The sequence below is a fragment of the Protopterus annectens genome, chromosome 2.part2, assembly GCF_019279795.1.
Source record: "Protopterus annectens isolate FY-2018-M chromosome 2.part2, PAN1.0, whole genome shotgun sequence".
Classification (NCBI taxonomy): Eukaryota; Metazoa; Chordata; order Ceratodontiformes; family Protopteridae; genus Protopterus; species Protopterus annectens.
Window position 1 is genome coordinate 438,760,923 of NC_056730.1, and position 26,183 is coordinate 438,787,105.

The window sequence follows — 26,183 nt, forward strand, 5'->3', positions numbered from 1 at the left end:
GTCTAGATATGGAAACACCTGGAATCCTCAACGTCTCAGGTGAGCTGTGACCACTGCCATACATTTGATGAACACTCTGGGGGCTGTGGTGAGAGCAAAGGGCAGAGCTCTGAACTGGTAATGACTGGCTCCCAGCCGGAAGCGAAGAAATCTCCTGGAGCGACTGTCCATCTTGATATGGTAGTGCACGTCCTGAAAATCTATCAAGCACATCCAATTGTCCTGACCCAGAAAGGGTAGAATGAACTGTAGCGTGACCATTCGAAACTTTGTTCTTTGTACAGACCTGTTTAGTCTGCTGAGATCCAGAATCGGTCTCCAGTCCCCAGTCTTTTTTGATACCAAAAAGAACCTTGAGTAAGTTCCGGATCCATGTTGGTCTGCCGGGACTTCCTGAATGACTCTTTCTAGTAGTTTTGAAACTTCTATTACTGCTTGGTCCTTCAGATTGGGTGGAACATCTGGAAGGGATTTCCTTGACAGTAAGGGGGGGCCTGACAGAAGGGAATTTTGTAACCTCCAGATATAAATGGACCGTACCCATTTGTCTTGCGTTAAATTTTGTCAGGCTTTTGGGTACAGTGAAATTCTTCCCCCGACTGCCTCCAGAGGTGAGCAGCCGGGCAACCCTTCAGGGATGCTGAAAGGGCTCATCAGAGAAAGAAAATATAAAGATGTAAGGCAATACTATGGCACCTGTGTAGTTGTATATTCACAGTAAGACAATGCCACCTAACTACACAGTGACATAGTACTGCCTTACATCTTTATATTTTCAAGTATCTTTATTTTTCCTTGGATGTTAAGGTATTAATCCGGAAGGTTCAGGTAATTTTCTTGTTTTGGGATATATTATTCTTTACAAAACTCTAGCTAGCTATGCTGGCACTTGCCCATATCATCACAGGCTGTACATGCAATTAGCATAAGCTAACAAATGTTAATTGGAGAGTTCTCCCAATGCATCTGCTAAAAAGCGACTTTGCCTTGATGGACTTTTTCCAATAATCAAAGGCAAATAAATACATACACGCAAAACGTCATTCGTTCTTTATCTACCGTTTAACCAGTCTGGTGCTCTGATTCAAAAACTCTTTTCAGTCACAGCCTAGGCCATTCAAGCAACAACTTACAATTAGTTTAAGTACATACACCCAACAGAAAAAAATACAACATATACACGTACCCCATTATAATCATTCATTAAATACAGTAATTGGCTGTAGTACCCTTACTGCTATTAGTGCTAGAGTTTACCTATACAAGTAATATACAATTTAAAATTACTGTATATACATATAAAAAGCAAGCAACTACGAACTAGACTTTGATCAGTATTTCATCTAAGATAAGCAAGTCTGAAACTGACAAAGCTAAGTTTAGTTTGAAACAGCAGTCACCCATGCTTTCTAAAGCAATCTTACATCTTTGCTTGCAACAAATGATTTTTAAGGGTATTTTCTTTTTTAAACTATTTAGCCTTTTTATGCTTGCAAGTTTTTCCCTAAAGATTGTTGCAGAAATATGGGGCTATTATGCCAAAACAGCTGTAAATGCCCATATGAAAGGCTGTCTATGTAATGCTACACCAGTAAAGTTTCTAAGGGAATAGGGGCTTTTATTTAATTCTTCAGTGGTGGGCAGCAGTTATGATGAATAAAAGTGTACTTATTCAGTAGGAAGGTGGCTCTGAGAAGTAACTGATAACCTGCACAGAAATAAAAAGCATTCAGAGACACGGAAAATGTTCAGAAAAAAATACTGAACATCTGAACTTGAAAATTACCAACTTCTAGTTAAATGTATACAAGCTCCCTTGCCATGTAGGGCTTTTATATCCAAACCATAATTTGGAGAGTCCCGTCAGGCCACAGCAACAACTCTTGCAAGTGACTGGCTTGAACAGAAGTCTCAAAGGAAGACTTCCAGTGGCTGTTGCTTTGTTGCTTTCCAAATTTCAGAAAATGCTTTCTTATTCCCAAGACTTCTATTTTCAAAAAGCAGGATAAGATTCAGCAAAACAGAATCAAAGTAAGGAAATCACTTTTGATTTAGCTGATCTATCCAAGCAGCATTAGACTTCGATTTTTTTTTTTTTTTTGTTAATATGGGTGTATATTCCTGTGACAGCACAGGAACAGTATATGGACATAGATGTCCTTGTGGTAAAGTGTATATAGGGGAGACTAAAAGAACTTTTGGAGACTGATTGAAGGGATAGTAGAAAAACTAGGGAAGAAAGCCCAGTGGCATTACACTTAAAGGAGTTTCACAGTGATGAAATAATAGGCTTAGAAGCTACAATTTTAGGGCAAGTTAAACCATTTTATGGTTTAGATATAAAGAGAAAACTATGGAGAATGGAATCCGTTATAATTTTAAAGTTCAACACTGTAGTCCCAACAGGGTTAAATAGGGAATGTCATTAGAAAACGTATTCTTTAATAAAAGGCGGGACTAACTGTATTTAATTGAATAATTATTTGTGGAATCTAGCATATAAGGTGAGGCATGGTGAGCAAAAGTATACCCTTTAAAGGCTGTAAAGCCAAGCCGCTAGAGAGGATTACTATTCATGTGCTGCTATAAGTGTGTATTTTTTTAATTTTTGATGTTATACTGTTTGCGTTTTAACAAGTGCGGCAAAGGACATTATATGGTGTATTTCATCATTTTTAATTCCACTGGAGTACAGACTGTGTTTGGCTGGAAGTGTTTTGTAATAAATATAAGAAAAGGTAATCACTGGCTTTTAGTCTTATGTTTGTGGTTATACATCTACGTCTACTGGTGAACTGGTGGTTAAGCGAGTAAAATGACCAGTGATTCGTTTAAGTTTCTGCCAAAAAATTTTAGAGAAACCTCGCAAGAGGCATCTCAAAGAACTCTTGATAATTTTTTGCTATCTGCTTTGGAGGAGACATTGCTGGGTCAAAAACAAACCCAGGAATCAAATGCAGTAATTGCCCAAGGACAGAATGAGGTGTCGCTATCATCCCTCAATGTACAGGGTGAAAGTAGGAGTCAGCGTGTCAGCAATCCTTTTGGTGCTATGGGGAAGAAGAGAGAGGCAACGGCTTCTTGACAGAGTGGAAAAGCTGATATTCAAGGAGACATCAGTCTTCTTTAACTCCCTTAGCCTGCAGAGATATACTGAACTCCACATCACGCCCCGGGGTTTTTCGAGCTGTAAAAAGTCCTTCTCCATTTAATCTAATCTAGAGGATGGGGAAGATAAAAATGTCCATACCCAGTGGGTTGCTGCTGCTCAAAAGTGTAGTTTAGAGTGGGTAAACATCTTAAAAGAGAGAGATGACGTGAAGAGGTGAAGGCTGATCACGGAAACAAGAGATGTGTCAGAAAATAGTGGAAAAATCAAATAATGCAACCTTGGAAAACTTTCTAGCTGGACTTAATGACAAGTTGATCAGGTATGAGAAGGAACTCATTGAAAGAAAGAAGGACAAATTGGAGAGAGGCAGATTACGAATGCAATCAGGTGTTCGTAATCTCAACTAATCAGCGTAGACATAGTCAGTGTGTGAGGTTTCAACAAGAAGGAAGAAGAAGAAACGCCAACGGTTATGTCTCCTCGGCAGGGAGTGATTCGTTTATCGGGGATAGTGAGGAGGAAAATCATTTTCCAGGGTTACTGCAGGTGGAAAATCCGGGTTATCTAACAAAGACTTTTCATGAGCCAGGGAGGTACAGTAAGAAAAGTTCCAGAAATGATGGACATGACAGTCATGAGGAATACCACCCCAATTCTCAGACAATTAAGAGAGGCAAGTGGCACTAGTATAAAATCAAGAGACTTATGTGGTTAATTTATCAAACTGTGTATTGTCTGCAACAGGCTTAGCAGTACTAAATAAGGGTTTAAAATTTATACCCACGGCTTTGCCAAGGGTTCATGAATTAAAATGTGAAATATTTAAATTTGCTAGAAAATTGAATTTGAGAACATTTGCCCGAAATGGTAACTTATGTGATAAAGACAGTATTGAAAGTGAATCTGATTTAAGTGAGGAAAATATTTCAGTCGTGTTTCAGATTTTGAAATGGATGCATATTGTAAATTGTATACAGAAAATGTTATGTATAAAAGTGATTTTATGCCTGTTTGTAGGGATGACCGCATTCAGCAGTTCTCAAATGCATTACAATTCTCTGTTGAAAAAGAATGTGGTCAGGTAAACAAATGTAAACATAATTTTAAATACAATTTGAGTAAAGTAGAATGGTTAAGTTTACAAAAATTTAGTCAAAATAGAGAACTTATTTTTAAGCCATCTGATAAAGGGGGCAAATTGATGGTATTGAATTATATGCAATATTTAAAAATGTATTATATACTCATTTGAGTAATAAAGATGTATATGTATTAGTAGGAATGGACAGTTATTTAGAAGCAGTAGCCATATATAAAAAGAGTTATTGATGAAAGGATTAAGGTTGAAGTATTTTTCTTATGAAGATGTGTATAAGAGACTTGCAGTTAAGGAGAATACCATGGCTTACTTCTTTTGCATCCCAAAAATACATAAAAGTATGGTGGAGCCACCAGAACACCCCATAGTATCAGCTTGTGGATACTTCACACATAATTTAGTCCAGTTTCTCCTGAGGGCAGTAGAGAAACTATCTTCATATATTAAAGATTCTTTATTTTATCTAAAAAAATCAAATGACAGTGAAGTGGAAGTAGGATACATGTTTTTCCTAGTCATGGACGTAGTAAGTCTGCACACCAGTATGGAATGTACCCATGGTTTGGAAGCACTGCTATTCTTTCTAAAAGATACCCCTAAGACTCATTATGTTTTAGAATTGGTTAGTTTTTGTTTGAGTTATAACATTTTTGAATTCAATGGAGAGCTGTATAAGCAATTAAAGGGAACTCCCATGGGGGCTGGTTTTGCCCTTATGTAGGCCAACCTCTTTATGGGGATGTTTGAAAATAAGAAGTTATGTACTAACCATAACATTCCATGTGAGTTGTTCATCTCGCCTTCATTCTTTACTGATGGGATCGGAGTCGATCAATCAGCTCCAGTACGGCCGTATGCAAAGCTCGAGGCCAAACCCCTATGCCATGATGCACTGTGAACTACCTTAGATCTTGTTTGCTGCATGTACAATAACTATATAAATGAGCTATCCTCCTATGGAAAGGAAGAAGAATTGAGCAACCAGGATGAGACCAACCTCTAGGTCAACTATCAACCAGGAGGGGGAAGGAGGGAGGGATGCAAGAATGAAGGTGAGATGAACAACTCACATGGAACGTTATGGTGAGTACACAACTTCTTAATGTGAAGTTGTTCAATCTCGCCATTCATTCTTTTGATGGGTAGCATCTCGCCATTCATTCTTTTGATGGGTAGCATCCCTAGCACCATCAATCTCGGGTGGCTCACGGGAGCACATTCTTCAGAACCGTAGACTCAAAAGAAGCCCTGTCCCTGGAGGCCTTATCAACTTTGTAATGCCTGATAACATTATGAGGTTTAGACCAAGTGGCGGCTGCACAAATGTTATCAAGGGGCAATTTGGCTTGGAATGCAGAGGACGTACAAACTGTTCTGGATGAGAGAGCTTTAATCTTGTGTTGCAAAGGTATATTAGCAGCTGAGTAAACAAAGGTGATACAATCCGATAACCATTTAGACAGAGTTGTTTTAGCTGCTGTTCTACCTTTACTGGCTTCAGAGAAGGAAACAAATACTTGGTCTGATTTCCTGAAATCTTTTGTTCTATCCAAATAAAATCTGAGCTGTCTGTGAACATCAAGTTTGTGCAGCATATACTCCAACTTATTGGAATGATTAAGGAAGAAAACTGGTAGCTCAATGACTTGATTGACATTAGTTTCTGAACAAACGTTGGGCAAAAATGAGGGGTTTGTCCTAAGAGATACTCTGTCAGCATGAAAAATCAAATAAGGAGGGCTGATAGATGAAGCCTGAAGTTCTGACACTCTGCAGGCAGAAGTAATAGCTACCAGAAAAATGGTTTTCCATGACAAATATTTGAGGTCAAAAGATGATATTGATTCAAACGGTGGAAAGATTATACGAGACAGCATAAAATTTAGATTCCATGGAGAATAGGGTGTTTTCACTGGAGGTCTCATATGAAAAAGTTCCCTTGAGAAAGGCCATTGATAACTTGTGGGACATGGATGTTTAGCCCGTCAATCTCGAGATGAAAGTTAGATATAGCAGCCAACTGAACCCGAACTGCTGCGGCTGCCGCTCCTTTACTAAAAATCATAGTCAAGAATTCTAGTATGGATTTCAAGGGGGCTTGGTAAGGATCAATGTTCTGTTTAGAAGCCCATATGGAAAATCTCTTCCACTTACCAAGATATAATCTAGTGGACGGCTTGTGAGAAGACAAAAGAATCTGTTTTGTCTCACTAGAGAAGTAATGAAGCCTGGCTATGAAGGGAACTGGAGAAACCAAGCTGTCAGCTTCAGTGACTGCAGAGAATGGGATGGAGGTCCCCCGAAGGATGTGTCAGAAGGTCTGGAACTGGGTCCAGAATCCAGGGATCCTCCAAGAGATTATGTTGAAGGAATGGGAACCAAATCTGCCAAGGCCAATGAGGGTCTACAAGAATGATGGTCCTTCCCAGGGATTTTGCTTTCTGTAGAATTCTGGGTATCAATGGGATTGGTGGAAAAGCATAGAGGAGACCCGGGGGGCCAATCGTGTACGAGTGCGTCTCTCGTGACTTCTCCCGGAGGAGGAATCAGGGCACAGTAGTTTCTGCATTTAGTGTTTATGTGGCTGGCAAAAAGGTCACAGCAAGGCTGGCCCCATTTGCAGAAAATCCTGTCCGCAATCTCTTTCTTGAGGGACCACTCGTGTGGCAACAAGATTGCCCTGCTCAGTTTGTCTGCTATCACATTGGATCTCCCCAGGATGTGCGTTGCCAACAGAAAGTGCTGGGAGGAAAACAGCCCACTGTCAAACTCTGAGGGTTTCTCGGCAAAGGGAGTAAGACTTGGTTCCCCCCTGCTTGTTCAAGTACCAGACTACTAATATATTGTCTGAATTGCAATTGTTCCTAGGGGAAGAGAGTCCTGGAAGTACTGCAACGCCAAGAGTACTGCTCTCATCTCCAGAGCATTGATATGCAAATGTGACTCTTGATCTGTCAATGTGCCTTGGGCAGTCTTTCCCTGAAAATGTCCCATCCCACCCTACCCTATCAGGGAAGCGTCCGTGGTCACAGTGGCTACTGGAGGGGTAAAACAAAGGGGCGTCCTATGGTGATGTGAAGAGACGTCAACCACCACTGGAGATCTTTCCTGAAAGAGCTCTTAATCAAAATCGTATGATCCATTGGAAGTTCCTGGTAAGACCATGAGTGAACAGCCGCCATTTAAGAATCTGCATATGCATTCTTGCTAATGGTATGGCTAAGATTGCTGCAGCCATCAAACCCAATACTTTCAGAACTTCTGAAGCTGGTGCTCTGTCTTTCGATATCAATGTGCTGACATGCTGACGAAGAAGGAAGATTCTTTCGATTGGTAGTCTTAAAGTAAAGTAGTGATTGAAGTGTCTAGCTCTGCCCTGATAAAAACGATATGCTGCAATGGCGACAAGGCAGGGTTTTCCGAGTTGACTGTAATGCCTAAATGACTGCAGAGTGCCAGAGTGTATTCCCTTGCCTGAATCAGTTGACGTCTGGTGGTGGCGGTAAAGAGCCAATCGTCTAGGTACGGAAACACCTGGAATCCTAGACGCCTCAGGTGAGCTGTGACCACTACCATGCATTTGAACACGCTGGGGGCTGTAGTGAGACCAAACGGCAGGGCTAAAAACTAATGATTGGCTCCCAGCCGGAAACGCAGGCGATCTCTGGATGGCCTGGCCATTTTTATGTGGTAGTATGCATCCTTGAGATCTATCAAGCACATCCAGTTGTCTTTCCCTAAAAAGGGAAGTATAGACTGGAGTGTGACCATCTGGAGCTTCTCTTTCTTCACATATTGGTGGAGTCTGCTGAGGTCCAAAATGGGACTCCAGTCCCGTTTCTTTGGTTCATAGGTTGGTACTAGGCTATCAGCCCTAGGGTCTATACAAGCCTAGCCATAACAATTCCCTGACTATTTCTTCCCACACTATTTACTTCCCTGGACCCCTGTCTAGCAGGGTGACTGACGTGATCCCCGGGGTGAATTTCCTTTCTCCCATCCAATCGTCAAGGTTCCTTTTGAAGAGGGCCAAAGAGGCACTCTGCTTGACATGTATGGGCAATCTATTCCAGAATCTGGGGAGTCGTCAGGAACCTATCCCTCCAGCATGTTTTGTTTATTGTGATGACAAGGTTTAGATCCCTGGAGCTTGTGGCTCTGAGGGATTGGGATTTCTTTAAGTGTAGCATGTCCAACAGCTCTGGGTCTGACATGGCCTTGTATGTTAAGCAGAGATCACCTCTGAGTAGACTATATGTGACAGAGTATAGCTGGGGTTTAAGGCGGTCAGAGTATGGCATCTGCTTTAGGCCTGTGATTCTTTTAGTGAGGTATTTCTGCGGCCTTTCCAGTTGTTGCAGATGTCTTGAGAGGTACATACCAAACGGGGAGTTGTATTCTATAATGGGTCTAATGAGGGAGGAGTACAGTGGGACAATGACCTCCTTTTTTCTGGATGAAAAGCCCTTAGTGATGAGGTGTGCCACATAGAAGGATTTCCTGACTGTTATGGCGATGTGGTTATCAAAGGTGAGACCACTGTCCACATGTGTCCCTAAGTCTCTTATCACACTTTCGGTGTTTAGTGTACTGCCACCTATATGGTAATTCACGGGTACATGTTTTTTCCCAAAGGGGATAACTATACATTTCTTGGCATTGAGCTTGAGCCCATGGCTCTGGCACCAAGCATCTGTTTCTGTAAGGCCCTTTTGTAGAGTATCCACATCATTTGGGGATTCAATAATGGCTCCCAGTTTGCAGTCATCTGCAAACTTTGTTAGCCAGAGTCCCTTAGTGTTGGCCTGTGCTTCAGAGAAGTAGATGCCAAACAAGAGCGGTCGCAGGACTGAACCCTGAGGTAATCCACTTGTCACTTGCCTGGAGCTGGATTTGGAGTCGGCTACTTTTACAATGTGGGTTCTATCAGTAAGACAGTTAGCAACCCATTGGGTGACGTAGGGATTAATGCCCAGCATAGTAAGTTTACCTACGATTCCAGAGTGGGAGATGGTGTCAAAGGCCTTTGTGAGGTCTAGATAGGCTGTGTGGACCACCTTACCCTTGTCCATGGCTCTGGAGACTGATTCGAAGTCATCAATCAGGTTCAGGAGACAAGATTGGCCCTTCACAAACCCAAACTGGGTGGGGTCCTGTGTTTGAAGGTTGCCAATGTCTTTGTTTATAAGTTCCATAATAATACGCTCCATGGCCTTGCAGATAAGTCTCGTCAGACTGATGGGACAGTAGTTTCCGGGATCCAAGTTGGATCCCCCCTTGTGGAGTGGGACAACTGCAGCTCTGCGCCACTCAGTGGGCACGAAACCTGAGGTGAGGCTATGATTAAACATGACACTTTGGTGAGGTGCCAGTTCATATTGTAGTTCATGTAGTACACAGCCCGGGATGTCATCTGGTCCCATTGGAACCAAAAAGAACCTTGAGTAAGTTCCGTATCCTGTTTGGTCTGCTGGGACTGGCTGGATGACTTTTTTTTCTAGCAACTTGTGGACCTCTGCTTGTTCCCTATAACTGGGTGGAACGTCCAGGATTCTCCTTATGGACAGGGGTGGGGTGTGGCAAATGGTATGAAGTACCCTCAGGAAATGATACTTTGTACCCAGCTTTCTTATTTCTTGCCAGGCGTCTGGATAAAACGATAAGCGACCCCCCCCCCCGACTGCCTCCAAAGAAGGACAGTCAGGCCTCCTTTCAGGAGCGCTGGTAGGATTGACCAGAGAAGTGATCTGTCACCCTGATGTTGCAGACCCCCTCTGCCGAGAGGGTGGTGTCTTCCACTATTAACCCCCCTCCTCTGCCCCTAGAGAGGGGTTCACCACGTGTGTCCTGAAAGGCTCCTTGGGCTTTCCAAAACAACATTTTTCCTCGCCTTTGGGATAAGGCCGAGTAGGGGTGGAAAAAAGTACAGTTTTGTACCTACCATAAATGTAGATGTTCGAAGATCCACATTGCTGCAGTCATAACCTGTGGGTAGTCCGCTGTCCTCGGTCGGCCCGAATACCAAAGAGTTAGGCTGGCGTCAGTCATGGTCGCTCAGATCTGACGTCAGTACGCCATGGTATTAAAGCGCATGACCGACGTCATATCCTCAGTCTTTCTTGCCCCAGATGTCAGAAGGCCCTAAAAAGAAAGGCCATAGCCAAAAACAGAAAAAAACCTCCAAAACCCATGTACAGCAATATTTACAACCCAAACCATACAACCACTCCAAACTACAGAGGGGAAGGAGGGAGGGTAAATTGGACTGCAGCAATGTGGATCTTCGAAAATCTACATTTATGGTAGGTACAAAACTGTACTATGTTCTTCATCTCACATTGCTGCAGTCATAACCTGTGGGTAGAATCCCAAAGCAAAGGTAAAGGGAGGTTGGCAAAATCATAAAGCATTGGGAGCTGCTAACATGCCCTGTAAGACTGCAGTGGCAAACCCAGCCCTAGATTTGAAATAAAGAGGGAGATGGTAATGTTTAGAAAAAGTGTGCACTGAACTCCAAGTAGCTGCTTCCAAAATATCTTTAGTAGCTACACCCCTTAAAAAGCAGTAGAAGTGGCAGTAGCCCTAGTGGAATGAGGTCTGATTCCAGCCGGAATCTCCTTACCATGATGAGAATAACAAAAGCAATACAATGGCCAATCCACTTAGAAATAGTTTGTTTTGAAACAGGTTTCCTGAGAGCCCAAAGCAAAAGAAACAAATAACTGTTGAGACTGTCTGAACCCTTTAGTCCTGCTCAAATAATAACGCAACTGCCTGTGAATATCCAAAGTGTGCAAAATTTTCTCCCCTTTATTTTGGGGATCAGCATAAAAAGTAGGCAAATGAATAGATTGGTTCAAGGCCACATTTGAAACCACTTTAGGCATAAAAGTAGGGTTAGTACGCAGAGATACTCTATCCTTATGAAAAATCAGGAAGGGTTCAACTGCCATTAGAGCCTGTAATTCAGATACCCTTCTAGCAGACGTAATGGCCAACAAAAAAGCAGTCTTCCAAGACAAAAACTTCAACTCAGCTGTAGCTGCAGGTTCAAAAGGAGGTAAAGTAAGTTTTTCCAACACAAAATTGAGATCCCATGAAGGAGTAGGAGCTCTACGCGGGGGTCTTATGTTCTTTGCCCCTCTAAGGAATTGCTTAAACAAAGGATGAGAGAATAATGGCGGGTCACAGTCATAGTGAGCAGAAATGGCTGCAGCATGAACTTTTACAGAGGAGAAATACAAACCCTTGTCTAATAATTCTGTAAGATATTGAAGTGAAACACTCAAATTAGGCCTGGAAACATCAAAGCTCTTTGCTTTGCTCCAAATAAAAAATCTCCTCCATTTATCAGCATAAACTTTCCTTGTACTAGGCCTTCTGGCCTCCAAAATAACATTCAAAACTTGGGAAGCTGCGACCCTCCAGGGTCTAGAACAGAATATGCCAGGCTGTCAGATGCAGGGACTGTATCCTGACATTGAGGAAATGATTGCTTGCCTGAGACAAAAGGTGTGGAATTGATGGCAAAGGCCAAGGAGGCTCCCGTACTAAACTCCTCAGCAGAGGGTACCAGTGCTGCCATGGCCAATCTGGAGCTATTAGAATCATGGAGGGCTTGTCCTGTCTGACCTTCAAGAGCTCCTTGGGAAGGAGAGGCAGTGGAGGAAAGGCATAGACGTGAAGATTGTTCCAACTGAATGATAGAGCATCCACTTTCCAAGCTTTTGGATGAAACATCTTTGTGCAAAACTTTGGCAACTGGAAATTTAGTGGAGAAGCGAACAGATCTATGTCTGGAGTCCCCCATATCACTGTCAACTGTCGAAATACATGAGGATCCAACTTCCACTCGTGGGGATCCACCATCTGTCTGCTCAAAACATCTGCTAAGGAGTTCTGTGCTCCTGGCAGAAACCTTGCCTGAAGAGTGAGGTGCAAACTGAGAGCAGTCTCCCACAAAATCATAGCTTGCCTGCAAAGAGGGTACAAATGGGTTCCCCCTTGCTTGTTGATGTACCACATGACAGTTGTGTTGTCTGTTTGAATCAACACGTGTCCTGGGTGAAGTAGATCCTTGAAAGCCATCAATGCAAATTGGACTGCTAACATCTCCTTCAAGTTGATATGTAAATGTTGAAGTCTGGCAGGCCACGTGTCTTGAACCCATTTTCCATTGAGGTGTGCTCCCCAAGCCTTGTCTGAGGCATCTGTCGTTAAGATCTGACTCGCCTCTGGTCGGGTCACAGAGAGTCCCTTGTTTAGGTGACATTCCTGAGCCCACCACAAAAATTCCTTTTGAATGCAAGGTATTATCTGAATGACAGTGTCCAGATCGTGGCAGTGTTGCGTCCATACACTTTTGAGATACCATTGTAGCTTCCTCATATGCAGTTTGGCATTGGGAAGCACCAGAATACAAGATGCCATGAACTCCAAGGCTTGAAGGACTGTCCTTGCAGTCAGCCTGGACCGTAGAGACAATTGTTGGAAGTAAAGTGTAAGATTTCTTTGCTTGTCCGGGGTCAAAAAAGCCATCTGGGAGGCTGTATTCAGTCTCACACCCAGAAAACACATTTCCTGAGAGGGTACTAGACTGGACTTAGTTTCGTTCACAGAATACCCTAGGCACCTTAACACTGCCATAACATACTGTAGATGGTGAAGTAGCTTGTTTTTGTCTTGAGCAAGAATCAGGCAGTCGTCCAAATAAGGATAAATTTGTATTCCTCTTAACCTTAAGAAGGCTATCACCGGAGCCAGAACCTTTGTGAACACCCTGGGCACAGTAGATAAGCCAAAGGGCAATGCAGAGAACTGATAATGTAAAGTCCCAGCCCGATAACGCAGGAATCTCCTGCAACTGGGCCTGATAGGAATATGAAGATAAGCCTCTTTGAGATCCAGAGTTACCATCCAGTGATCTTTGCCCAACAGAGGCAGAAGTTGTTGCAAAGTCAACATTTTGAATTTTGGAATGTCCAGGTATGTGTTGAGGATAGATAAATCCAAAATTGGCCTCCAAGTGTTTCCTTTCTTTGGTACAAGAAACAGGCGAGAATAAAATCCTAGGCCCACTTCTGACAGAGGGACCTGCTGTATAGCCCCCATTTGAAGAAGTAAAGAAATCTGTTTGTGAGCCTCCACCCTTTGCTGAGGAGGAACGTCTGGCATGCCTTTGAAAGGAGGCAATGTGTGGAAATAAAACTTGTAGCCTCGGTCTATAATGTCCAACACCCATTTGTCCTGGGTGACTAAAAGCCAGTTTTGCCTGAAGAGTGCCAACTTTCCTCCCAGAGGAGCTGCCAGACAGGAAGGATCTGGCAGCTGAAGATGCAGGTCATTGGGTCTGTTTACGAAAGGACTGGCCCCTGCCCTCACCTGTAGACTGTGCAGGGGAACTCCACGTTCTAGGCCTGAAAGAACCCTGAGCTCTGCCCCTACCACGTCGAGATCTGCCCCTAGACTGTAAATCAGAAGAAGGGTAAGCCCATCCCTTAGTAGGCCAATTTCTGCTAAAGTTAGGGGCTGCACCTGCAAAAATTCCTTAACAGTCTGCATAGACTTAGCTTTGTCTTCCATTTTCTTTAAGACTGACTCCACAGGAGAACCAAACAAAACTTCAGACTGCAGAGGAGCATCCAAAATTCGAGCTTTAACATGCTCTGACAAGTTCTGATCCTTAAGCCAGGCGTGCCTATGAATAACTGATCCAGTGGCAGCCACCCTGGAAGAAGCCTGTAAAGCATCGAAACCACACTGCAAAGAATGCTTACCCACCTGATCAGAGGCATGAACCAAATCCTGTAATTCCTTACACTCTATGCCCTCTGCCAAAGCATCTACCTTAGATTTTAACTGAGTAAGGAGAAAATTCTGGTACTTCAACATATGAAACTGGCAATTCAAAGCCCTCATAGCTAGAGTGGAAGAGGTATACACTTCTTTACCCCACCTATCCAAAGCTCTAGAATCTTTATCCATAGGAACTGGATTCTTTACAACAGAAGCCCTGACACCCTTAGGTCCCTGGCTAATAGTTTCTGGGTCAGCCCTTGGGCTCTTATACAGATATTTATGAGCCTCAGGCACTCTGTAATACCTATCTGGTTTAACTGGCGCAGGAGGCAAAGAGTCTGGATTAAGGGAAGCCTCAGAGAAAACATCCTGAACAACATCCAAAACAGGAGGTATAGCCAAGGGCCGATGTTGTGGTAAAAACAAACATTCCCTAAGCCTCTTTCGGGAATCTGAGAAATCCTGACCTTCCCATTTAAAATGCTCCCTCATAGAATGCAGGGTTTCTGAAAAAGAAAAATCCTCTGGAGAAGCAGAAGGACTGGAAACCTCTGCGTCTGAATCAGAATAAGGAGGAAAATCCTGAATGTCTTCAGCCGAAGACTCTGAGTAATCTGAAAAATGTTCCAAACCTTCCACCTCTGGCTCCACCCTAGGCCTCTTATCTGGAGGGGGCATAGAACCCCTGATTAAGGAAATCAAATCTTCTGCCATTTTTAGCATGTGTTTTTTAGGTACAGAACCTGCAGAACTAGGACTGACACCAGAGGAAGACAAACCAGGCCTGACCTTGGAGGGTACCTTAGAGGCAGAAGGGGAAGGCCTAACCACCTTATGCAAAGAAGGGAGTACAGCAGCCTGAGAGGTCCCCTCAGCCTGACCCGACTCCTGAGAGGCCACATCTTGCAAAATTAACGGCTCCCCTGAGACTCAGCTGAAACCTCGGCTGGATCCACAGATTCCACCGTAGTTTCTAAAGAACCGGCGTCCGGAACGGACGACTCATCCTGCTTGGACTTCAACGATTTTTCCTTGCGCTTCTTAGCGGTAGCGGGCGTCGGAGGATCCGACGGCATATTGTAATTACACCGCTCAAGACAAGCCTAGCGCAATCTAACCTACGCTTAATGGTGCGCTTATTAAATCTAGCACAAAAGCGACACCCGACTACGTCGTGCTCAGGCCCCAAACAAGGAATACAGAGAGAGTGGTAATCCCTATGCGGTATCTGTTTCCCACAAGAAATACAATTATTCACTTTTTCTGACATCCGGAATTAACTGAGGCAAGAAAAAACAAAAATATTCCCCAACGGGGTACTTAGCCCAACTTGGTTTTCGGTCTGAAACTCAGAATACGAAAATTTCAGAACGCCGAACGGCACTTGCAAACGCTGCTTCTGCTTCGGACCATGCGGCAAGAAAGACTGAGGATATGACGTCGGTCATGCGCTTTAATACCATGGCGTACTGACATCAGATCTGAGCGACCATGACCGACGCCAGCCTAACTCTTTGGTATTCGGGCCGACCGAGGACAGCGGACTACCCACAGGTTATGACTGCAGCAATGTGAGATGAAGAACATCAGACTCAGATGGCAATCAGCGTCTTTCCCTCCTATTCACATCTGGTCACAGTTTCCTTCATTTTAGGCCCAAAAAGTGATGAGCCATAAAAAGGGGTGTTTACGAAGGAAGACTTAAAGGGCTCCACGAAGGAACACAAGAGCATCCAGGAATGTCTTCGGAGAGTGATTCCTGTACCCGGTGCCCTACTCGTTCCATCAGCTGCATATACAAGACACATGGATGAGTTGACAATAGAATTTAGGGTAGCAAGCTGGGCAGCAACTTTGTCAGAAGCCCCTGCAGCTACAGTATCCTGAAGAGCATCTCCCAAGTCCTTTGCAATCTAGTGAAATGGGTTAAGTAGTTCAGCGAACGGAGAGTAAAAGTCACTGAACTAAACATGCTTTCCCCATATCTATCCAGGATCCTAGACTCTCTATTAGAAAGATGAATATACGAGAAAGTCTCAGACATTTCCTTTTTGGTGGCCGCTGCCACAACCATGGCATCAACAGGGACTCCTTTAGACAAGAAGGTTTTATCTGATGGAGCGGATATAAACTTATTAGGCAGGAACAGGCTCCATGGACTCTGGTGACTCCCACACCCTCCGAGAAACCAACTGCATGAGCTCATCAAAGGGCGGAGACACCCAAGAGGTGGAGGGTTGAGACCCGAAAGCCTTCAGGAGAAATGACTCATCCTCAGTAGGGCTACTGGACTGCCAATCACCTGTCTGCCTAAGGATCTAGAGTATCTCAGCAAAGGAGATATCCTCAGAGGGGGACCGCAGGGGCCCTTCTGACTCTTCCAAGTCAGTGTGAGATGTTAAAGGCTCCTGTGGGGAGTCCAGGTGTCTCCTCTTGCACAATCTCTTCCCGAGAAACTCCTCAGTGGGAACCTCCGGGGAGGTCTTGGAAGATCAGGGGGCACCCTGTGGGGCTACTTGAGGCTCTGGGTCTCTATGCCTATTCTGGACGATGGAAGCAGACGGGTGCTTTGGAGGATGAGGAAGCAAGGCCTATAGTCGAGGATGCCTTGGGGACAAGGCTCTCCTCATGGCCTCAAAGGCACCACGTCTCTGATGTGAAGTATTCGATGGACCCAAAAGAACCACCAACCCATCATGCTAGCAGAGCTCATCCGAGCCAAAGCCCCGAGAGGAAGAGTCGGCCCGACTATCATCCCTGGATCTGACTGGAGAGTGTTGGCTCCTAGAGTCCCCAGTCGGTGCAGAGGACGTCAGAGTGGATGGAGCAGAGGACACTGGAGTAGGTCTTGGTTCCACGATCAACAAGTCTGCTTCCTCTGGCTCCGGAGGCTCGGTACGGCTTGGAGGAGGAGTAGTTAAGTCAGGAGTAGTGGTCTTCGGCTCCGAAGCTGCTTGGGTCAGAGCCAACAACAATTTAGCAAGGCCTGTAAAAGCTTCTGCACCAATCGATCCATATCCAAATCCGAGAGGCTGACAGAAGACCTAGAAAAATGCACCGACGGTGCCGACTGAAGCAATGGAGATAAAGGTCTTTTGGATACTGGCTCCAAGGCTGTGGGTCGGCTCGGAAAAGAAAAGACAGTCGGCTCCAAGGTCTGTGGAGCTGATGTTGTAGAATCCTCCAACTTTTTAGATTTCTTAGACTGCTTAGAGTCCTTAGATTCCCTAGGAGATCTAGAGGACTTGGAAGACTTCCTGGCCACATCCTGGTCACTCAAAGCCTCTTAAAAGGGATGCTTTAACGAGCCCCTGTCTACCAATTTCCTTTTCCTCTCTAGTAGCATTCTCAAAGAAAAAGAATGGCAAATGGCACAAGACTCCTGTAAGTGGGCATCTCCTAAACAGTAAACACAAGTTACATGTCCATCCGTAGCAAACATTTTTTGACCGCAGTCTGGACACTTTTTAAACCCAGACTTTGGGTGTTTATCTTTGTCATCCGCCAGTATGCTACTAAAAAAAAACACAGCAGATTATCTAGGCTCTAACAAAACACACATGCAAGGAGCCTAAGAAAAATGTAACACAAATATAGTAAGCTACTCAGCAATACCCTAGGCTCCAACAGCACACATACACAAAGGGGCCTAAAAAAAAGTAACACCAAAAATTAGAAAGCTACTAGGCTCTGAACTTCACATACAGAAAAAACGAGCCTGATAATAATTTTTAAGTTTAACTACTATTTACTAAACTAGGCTAAAATACAAAAGGCCAACAATAGGAAAGGCTACACATTATATATATATATATATATATATATATATATATATATATATATATATATATATATATATATATATAGTCTGTATAAATCATCTATATCTATACATCATCTATATCTATACATCATCTACATATCTATCTATATCTATCTGCAGAAATACTAAACTACAGCAGAAGAGAAAAAAGCTAGGCCAAAACAAACAAGGCCGATATATGAAAAATTACTAATCACAGATGGGAAAGGGGAGCTTTTAAGAAGCTATAACACGAACTACCTAACTAAACTATTTAAGAGAGTTTAATAACAATATTAAAGAAATAACTGCTAATATGCGAGTTTTGAAAAAAGTACTGGCCCGAGCTTGCACTGGAACCTTCAATCAGATGCCGCAGCAAATTAGATCTGAGATCATTCACAGTGCATCATGGGATAGGGGCTTGGCCTCGAGCTACTGGAAGACCTCAAGCTTTGTATACGGCCGTACCGGAGCTGATGGATCGGCTCCGAACCCATCCGTAAAGAATGAACGGCGAGATTGAACAACTTCACATCAAATGTATCCATAATAAATTAAAAAATATATATATATATGTTTTAAAATATTAGATACATTGATGATTTGATTTTTATATGTGAAGGCGGGTGGGATGAAGTGGAAACTTTTATCCAAGAAATAGAAAGTAGCCATTATAATATCAAATTTGATGGAATTCAAAGAGGAAAAAGTCCACGTCTTAGAGATAACATTAATGGGGACTACGAATAGTACAATTCAAACAGATATATATAGAAAGTTTGAGGAAATTAGTCATATTTTACCTGGTGTCAGCTGTCAACCCCCCCCCCCCCACACACACACACACACACAATTAGATCCATTCCTTATGGAGAATTTTTAAGAATCAAGAGGTTGTGCAGTGAAAAGAATGATAGTGATAAAGAAATAAGTAAGGCAGTACAAATGTGTTTAGATAGGAGTTATAATGTAAAGCTTGTAGAAGAGAGTAAAGGAAAAGTAAAAAACAGGCAAAATGGTTAGATAGAATCCATACAAGGTTGGTACAAAATCATGAAACACAAAAAATAATTTTTGTAACTAAATATACAGTCTTTTCTGAAAAACTTATTCAATTGGTAAAATGCCACTGGGGCATTTTGGAAAAAATAAAATCTCTTAAAAATATAAGAAAATGGGTTCCCTATGTTTTCATATACAACAGGAAGGAGTATTAAAGATTTTTAGTCTATGGAAGGTTCCAGCTTCCTTCAATGAATACAGGTTTAGGAGGTATCAATGCAAGGCACCTTCCCTCGTGGAAGGCGCAGTTGCTGTCAGTTTGCTGTACAAGGCTTTGACAAAATCAATGGAAAAAAATTGTTAATGTGGGTGTATATTCCTGTGACAGTACAGGAATAGTGTATGGACATACATGTCCCTCTGGTAAAGTGTATATAGGGGAGACTAAAAGAACTTTTGGGGACAGACTGAAGGAACATTTAGGGGACATTAGAAAAAATAGGGAAGAAAGCCCAGTGGCATTACATTTTAAGGAGTTTCGCAGTGGTGAAACAATAGGCTTAGAAGCTATAATTTTAGGGCAAGTTAAACCATTTTATGGTTTAGATATAAAGCAAAAATTATGGAGAATGGAATCTGTTAGGATTTTAAATGTCAAAACTTTAGTCCCAATAGGGTTAAATGGGAATGTCACTGGAAATGTTTTCTTTAACAGGCGGGACTAATTGTATTTAATTGTATAATTATTTGTGGAATACAGTACACAAGGTGAGGCATGGTGAGCAAAAGTATACTCTGTAAAGGCTGTAAAGTCGAGCCGCTAGAGAGGATTACTATTCAAGTGCTGCTATAAATGTGTATTTTTTTTTATTTTTGATGTTATACTGTTTGAGTTTTAACAAGTGTGGCAAAGGACATTATATGGTGTATTTCATCATTTTTTAATTCCACTGGAGCACAGACCGTTTGCCTGGACATGTTTTGTAATAACAACAAGAAAAGGTAAATCACTTGGTTTTAGTTTTCCATTTGTGGTTATACATCTACGTCTTCTGGTGAACTGGTGGTTAAGTGAGCATTAGACTTTGCTTCATGATTGTGCAAGTACATGCATTGTTGAAATGTCCAGTTTCACTTTTAAACTGCAGTACATTTTTTACAAAAGTAAATACAATTATATACACAACTGTACACATCTTCTTTCAAATAATTAACTACAAATGTGAGTAAAATGCAGTTTCTTTTACTTTAACCTACTAAACAATTATTCCATTTTAGTTCCCTCCTCCTGCATCTTTCATTTGAAAGAAAAAGGAATTTTTTTTTCAATTTATCACAGTTTCTCATGTAGAGCATCCTTCGAAACTAATAACTAGGAGATGGAGAAAACTGATTAATTTTGCTTTCTGGTACTTGAATAAATGTGCCTGCTTTTGAGTTAAATATATAAAGCTGAGCAGGATAATTTCTTATTTTGTTACAGGAGAATAACCTGGACAAACAAATTAGATTCAGGCAAGCTTAAAAGACAAATCACAGAAAATGCAGATGTACTAATGATTTTCTGAGAGAGACATAGGAGACTGGACTGCACTCTTAGATTCAAATCAGAACAGCAGTTAATACTGAACCTTTAAAACTTACTATGGGGATAAATCCTACAGGATTTGGCTTACAAACTCTTGCATGCAAGTTCATGCCTGACTTGATAAGATTTTATACAGTTTGATCAGATGAGTTACTTCAAAAAGAGAGCTGAATACACTGGCACAGTCTATTATCAACAGTGTCTGAAAAATTCAAATGTTATCAGTATGTTATAGACCTCCTGTGCTCTACAATGACTTTCTACATTAACAACTATACTTTGTTTACATCAGCTTCTATAGAAGGAGTGGGAAAATAGACAAAGCCAATCTATATCTACTCCACAAAATTTACTGCAAGTCTGGCGGTTGCAACCCTCTACTGTCAAAATTAATCATTTTGTCTTTTCCCAAAATCCTAATGGCTCAAAGCCTTGTTACAGAGTTCATGGCTAAATTACCCATTTCTCAGTATATACCCACAGGGCAAGCTTTTTGCAGAATAAAACAGCAACATCATGGCTGACTGTTACAGAATTTAAAAAAAAATAACTTACCCTTGCAGAAGCTGTTACTGCATAATTGTATGGAAGATGTGGAGAAAAATCAATTTTTGTAACTGCACCAAACTCTTTTATTTGAACTGGGGTCTAAAAAATGAAAAAAATATGTTGGAAAGTTTTGAAAGAAGAAATAAATTTTAGCTATACATTAAAATTGAATCAAAACATCCTCAAATGTGTTTAATCTTAAATGCAGAGGGGCATATCTGCTTACACGCTCAACAGACTACATAACCTCAGTACACATGCTATTATTTGTGATATTGCTGCGACTTCCACAAAGTAAACATCAGTCAAAACAAACACAGAATTTCAGCTGTAAATGTTCTACTTCATCCACACCTTTTCCTCTGGTATCAGTCCTGAAGTAATTCAAAAATCAGTACGGCAAACCCGTATTACACAGAATCTATCATTACTTCAATGCTCAAAGTTCAGCAGCTTATCTCATTTCTTCATTAAGAGGTGCAACGGGTAAATATTTTGCTTACAACTCTGGATACACATTTAATATAGGTTCATACTAGGCTATCTGCCCTAGGGCATTTATAAGCCTAGCCAGAGTATGTTTGGCTTTCGCCACCCATTTTAAATTAATTTTGCTATGCCCGTTTTCGAGGTTAGTATACTGTGCCTCTGTCTAACAGTGACACAGAAGTGATACCTGGGGTAAACCTACGATCTCCCATCCACTCATCAAGACTCCTCTTGAAGAGAGTCAATGAGGGACTCTGTCTAACCTGGACTGGGATTTTATTCCAGAGTGAAGGGAGCCTCTGGGTTATGAATCTGTCCCTCCAGCATGTCCTATTTATTTCAGTGCTGAGGTTCAAGTCTCTCGAGTGTGTAGCTCGATGGGATTTGGATTTTCGGAGGTGCAGCATGTCCATTAATTCCGGGTTGGACATGGCCTTATACGTCAGGCACAGGTCACCTCTGAGCAGGCGGTATGCCACTGAGTAGAGCTGGAGTTTCTTTAACCAGGCAGCATATGGCATCTGTTTGAGCCCTTTGATCCTCTTGGTGAGGTACTTTTGGGGTCTTTCCAGTTGCTGCAGGTGTTTGGTAAGGTACATCCCAAAAGGGGCATCGTACTCGATTTTGAGCCTGATGAGGGATGAGTAAAGAGGCACGATGACCTCCCCTAATCTAGATGTGAATCCCTTCATGATTAGGTGGGCTACATAAAATGTTTTTCTAACCACTTTGGCCACGTGGTTGTCAAATGAGAGATTGCTATCAACTTGGGTCCCCAGGTCCCTAATTACTTCTTCTGTACTTAATGGATTACCACCTATGTGGCAATTTGTGGGCACTTTGTTTTTGCCAAAGGGATGACTATACACTTTTTGGCGTTTAGCTTGAGGCCATGGCTCTGGCACCAGTTGTCTGTTTCTATGAGGCCCTTTTGGAGGATGCTTGTGTCGGCTGGAGAGTCGATTATGGCGCCCAGTTTGCAGTCATCTGCGAACTTGGTCAGCCACAGTCCTTCCGTGTTGGCCTGTACCTCCGAGAAATATACCAAACAAGAGAGGTCCCAGGACTGAGCCTTGTGGGACGCCACTTGTAACTGGTTTGGAGTCTGACATGGCTCCAGCAATTCTAACCATGTGAGTTCTGTCCTTGAGCCAGTTTGCAACCCATCTAGTGACATAGGGGTTTATATTTAAGCTGGTGAGCTTATCTATAATGCCTGAGTGGGGTATTGTATCGAAGGCTTTTGCGAGGTCCAGATAGGCTGTGTGGACCACCTTCCCTTCAATGGCCTTGGTGACAGTTTCAAAGAAGTCAACCAGGTTTAAGAGGCAGGATCTGCCCTTAACAAAGCCGAACTGGGTAGGATCCAGTGTCTGTAGGTCCCCAATATCTTTATTTATGAGGTCCATGATGATCCTTTCCATAGCTTTGCAGACCAAGCTAGTCAGGTTTATGGGGCGATAGTTTCCAGGGTCCGTTGAGGCACCACCTTTGTGGAGAGGGACCACTGTTGCTGTACGCCACTCTTTGGGTACATAGCCTGTAGTAAGGCTGAGATTGAACAGTAGTTTTATGTTTGGGTTTAGCTCTTCTTTGAGGTCATGTAGGACGCAGCGTGGGACACCGTCTGGTCCCACTGATGCTGTGTTTTTTGCTTTGGAGAGGGCGGCTCCCACCTGAGCATCTGAGATGTCAGGGGGGCAGCACTCTGCTGGGATAGATATTTGCCCTTTTGGTGGTGGGGGGGGTGTTTGCGCTGAACCTGTCAGCTAGGATGTTGGCAATGTCTGTGGGATCAGTGTATTTTTTGTCATTTTGGACTAATTCTGAGCATATCTGGGAATTCCCACCCAGGTTCCTAACATAACTAAAGAAAGCCTTGTGATTATCCTTAAGTGTCCTGTGCAATTTTTCTCTCAAAGCTGGCCTTTGACGATTTTATGAGTGCCCTTAGTTTTTTGCCAATACTGATCAGAGATGCCTTCCCTTTTTGGGATTTTGCTCTATCATGTAGTAGCTTCCTCCTTCTATTGTATAGTTTGTTTATGGCTGGGGTCCACCAGACAGGTCATCTGCCTTTGGAGGATTGGGTCTTGGTTTTATTTGGGATTGCATGATCCATGCATTCCTGAAGGTGTTCATAGAATGCATTTATAAAGGATTCTGCGGTCTGGGCCGTATTTTCCACAGGCCCGAAGGCTTTGAAGGATTCCACCTCGGTTTTGAGGAGTGTGAAATTTGCTTTAGAGAAGTTTTTCACTGTGGTTTTCTGGGCAGGGGGTGGGGTCGGGATGTGAATATCCAGTGAGATCAGTTTATGGTCTGATCTTACCAGTGAGGGATACACTTCTGGTCTGGATTTTCAGTTCTTAGAAGTTAACATTTTACTCCCCCCCCCCCCTTCTGACCAGTAGGACAACTTATTTGTACTGAATCAGGAAACTGTTTCAAGCAACATCAACCCATAGCAACTACCCAAGGATTTGGCCTTGTATTTACCTATGCTTGTGCCTAACCAAGGTCAACAATTCATATGAAACATTATCAAGGGGCAGGCATATCAGATGAAAAAACGTAACAATCATCAATGTGCTGGATTACATAGTCCAAATATTTTTTTCTTTTAGAAAGTGCAATCAGGGAGACTTGTATTCCTTTTACCCAGTAAAATTTTAGACACTTCTATTACTTAAAAAGGTAAAGCACATACTTCCAAGATGGCTGCACAGAGTAACAACTTAATCTCAGCTCTCCCACCCTGAAAACAGGAACTCCAAAAACAGAGCCAGTAAATTTGTCTTTCTGGGTAAATTTCAGTCACTGGATAGTAAGCACACTGCCTGGAATCCAGCAAAAAGGGAATATAGAGAATCTGAAAAAAAAAAACAATCACAAAAGGTGAAGAGAAAACACTGGCCGGGAAAAATCCTGCAGCTATTAAGCAAAAAAGCAGTTCAAGCTCCACCTTTGGTGCAAGACACGACTTTCAGTAATCTAAGGAAAACATAAGTCAAATGTGCTCACAGTTTATTAAAATAAAACACAGATCGAGTAAATCAACTCGAATAACAAAATGCTATAAAAAATGGAAGAAGCTTTAAACAGATATTCAGATCAACAGCAAAAATAAGAGATTGAAATGTAGAAACGGTTGGCTGAGTACGAGACTGCTCAAGAAGAGATGTTTCAAAAAAATGGTATAAGTAGAGGACAGACCGTAAAGGGAAAACTTTAGATTTTCTGCTGTACTAGAGAAACAGGAAGAAATAGACTATATTAATTTTACCAAAACACAAATAAGTAACTGGACTGGTAATCCACAGCAGGCGTTGCTCAGTGAAAGGGCACTTGTGTGTATGCTCCAAACCTGGCTATGAGAAAACAGCTCAGAACTTTAATAATAAAGATGCAATCCTACCAGCAGGAAGAGTTGACTCTGACAAAACTGTAGCAGAAGGTCAAAGTACTAAAGTGGGAGACAGTAGAGTGTTTGTGAGAAATGATTACTTTCTGTACACCATGCAGTATAGAAGTAAATTTATTCTAGCAATCACAGAATGTAGACAAGCAGGTGTGAGATTCAAGCTGCTGTATCCAGCTAATATTTTTTTTCTTGATTGTCACAAATCATTCTTTGATGCAGAACATGCCAAGAAGAAAATAGCAGTTAGTTCAACAAAAAGTGAGCCATCAAACAGAGGGTATTCTACTTCCTATTCTTCTGATAATAAAGCCCTTAAGACTATGCCAGTGAAACCGTTCCCGATGTTCTAAAGGAAAATGCTTCAGAGATAGAAAAAAACACAGGAGCTGAAGACCAAAGAGTACAAGTATACTGGAAATGAACCAGCGGTTGGATTTGGGAGATGGAGGTCAAACAGGAAAAAAAATCAGCACCTTGGAAACGGATTAATAAATGTGGGAATACAAAGCACTTATTACATTTCTGAACCATGACAGATCACTAAAGCCTTGTTTTGAACTTGTATGGACTTTCAAACATTAAAGACAAGACGTACGGCATATACTTCAAAGAACATTTAGGAGAGAGGAAGAGGAAGGAAATAGTGAATTGTAAGTAAAGCAAAATTTTGTTCTTAACGGTATTTTTATAATACATAACAAAGCTTTACTTCATAGTATGCAATTTCAGTTATTTGTGTGTGCAACAGTGATACAAAAGTAAACGGGTGCTCCTATTTTATCCTTTTCTTTTTTCTTGCTCAGTTTTAAGAAATGTAGGCACTGCAATATAAAAAGAGAAGAAAGCCTGGGCAACAGCATAACTTAAAAATGTATATGATTTCTTATTTTTGCATTGGGGAATGACTAGATTCAAGCCCTTGCCTTAATTTATTAACAGAGTTCCACATTAAAGAACAGCAGATCTGCACTAAACACGGAGCTTCTCATGTTTAATGCGGAACATTGCAGTTCCGCATTCAACAGAAGTAGCTCTGTGTTTAGCGATTTTTGATCAGCCCGTATACAGGCATACGGGCCAATCAAAAATCGCTAAACACGGAGCTACTTCTGTTTAATGCGGAACAGAAGCTCCATGTTTAGCGATTTTTGATTGGCCTATATGCCAGGTATACGGGCCAATCAAAAAAAACAAACAAACAAAGCGGAGGCTAGACGGGATTTAAACCGGCAGGGCAGGACTCGGGATCAGGCTGCTGATCTCAGGACAGTCCCGCCCAAATAGGGACGTCTGGCAACCCTGAGTGGAAGGCAACTG

At 42.2% G+C, this 26,183-nt stretch overlaps 1 protein-coding gene across 1 annotated transcript in view; it reads right to left on the reverse strand.

Moving 5' to 3' along the window:
• UTP15 (UTP15 small subunit processome component) overlaps positions 1-26,183 on the reverse strand; it is a 1,055,146-nt gene that overhangs the window by 906,669 nt on the left and 122,294 nt on the right. The window contains exon 3 of the mRNA XM_044063945.1: positions 20,960-21,052. Within this exon, the coding sequence (XP_043919880.1) occupies positions 20,960-21,052 (93 nt within the window). The remainder of the gene's footprint in view (positions 1-20,959; positions 21,053-26,183) is intronic.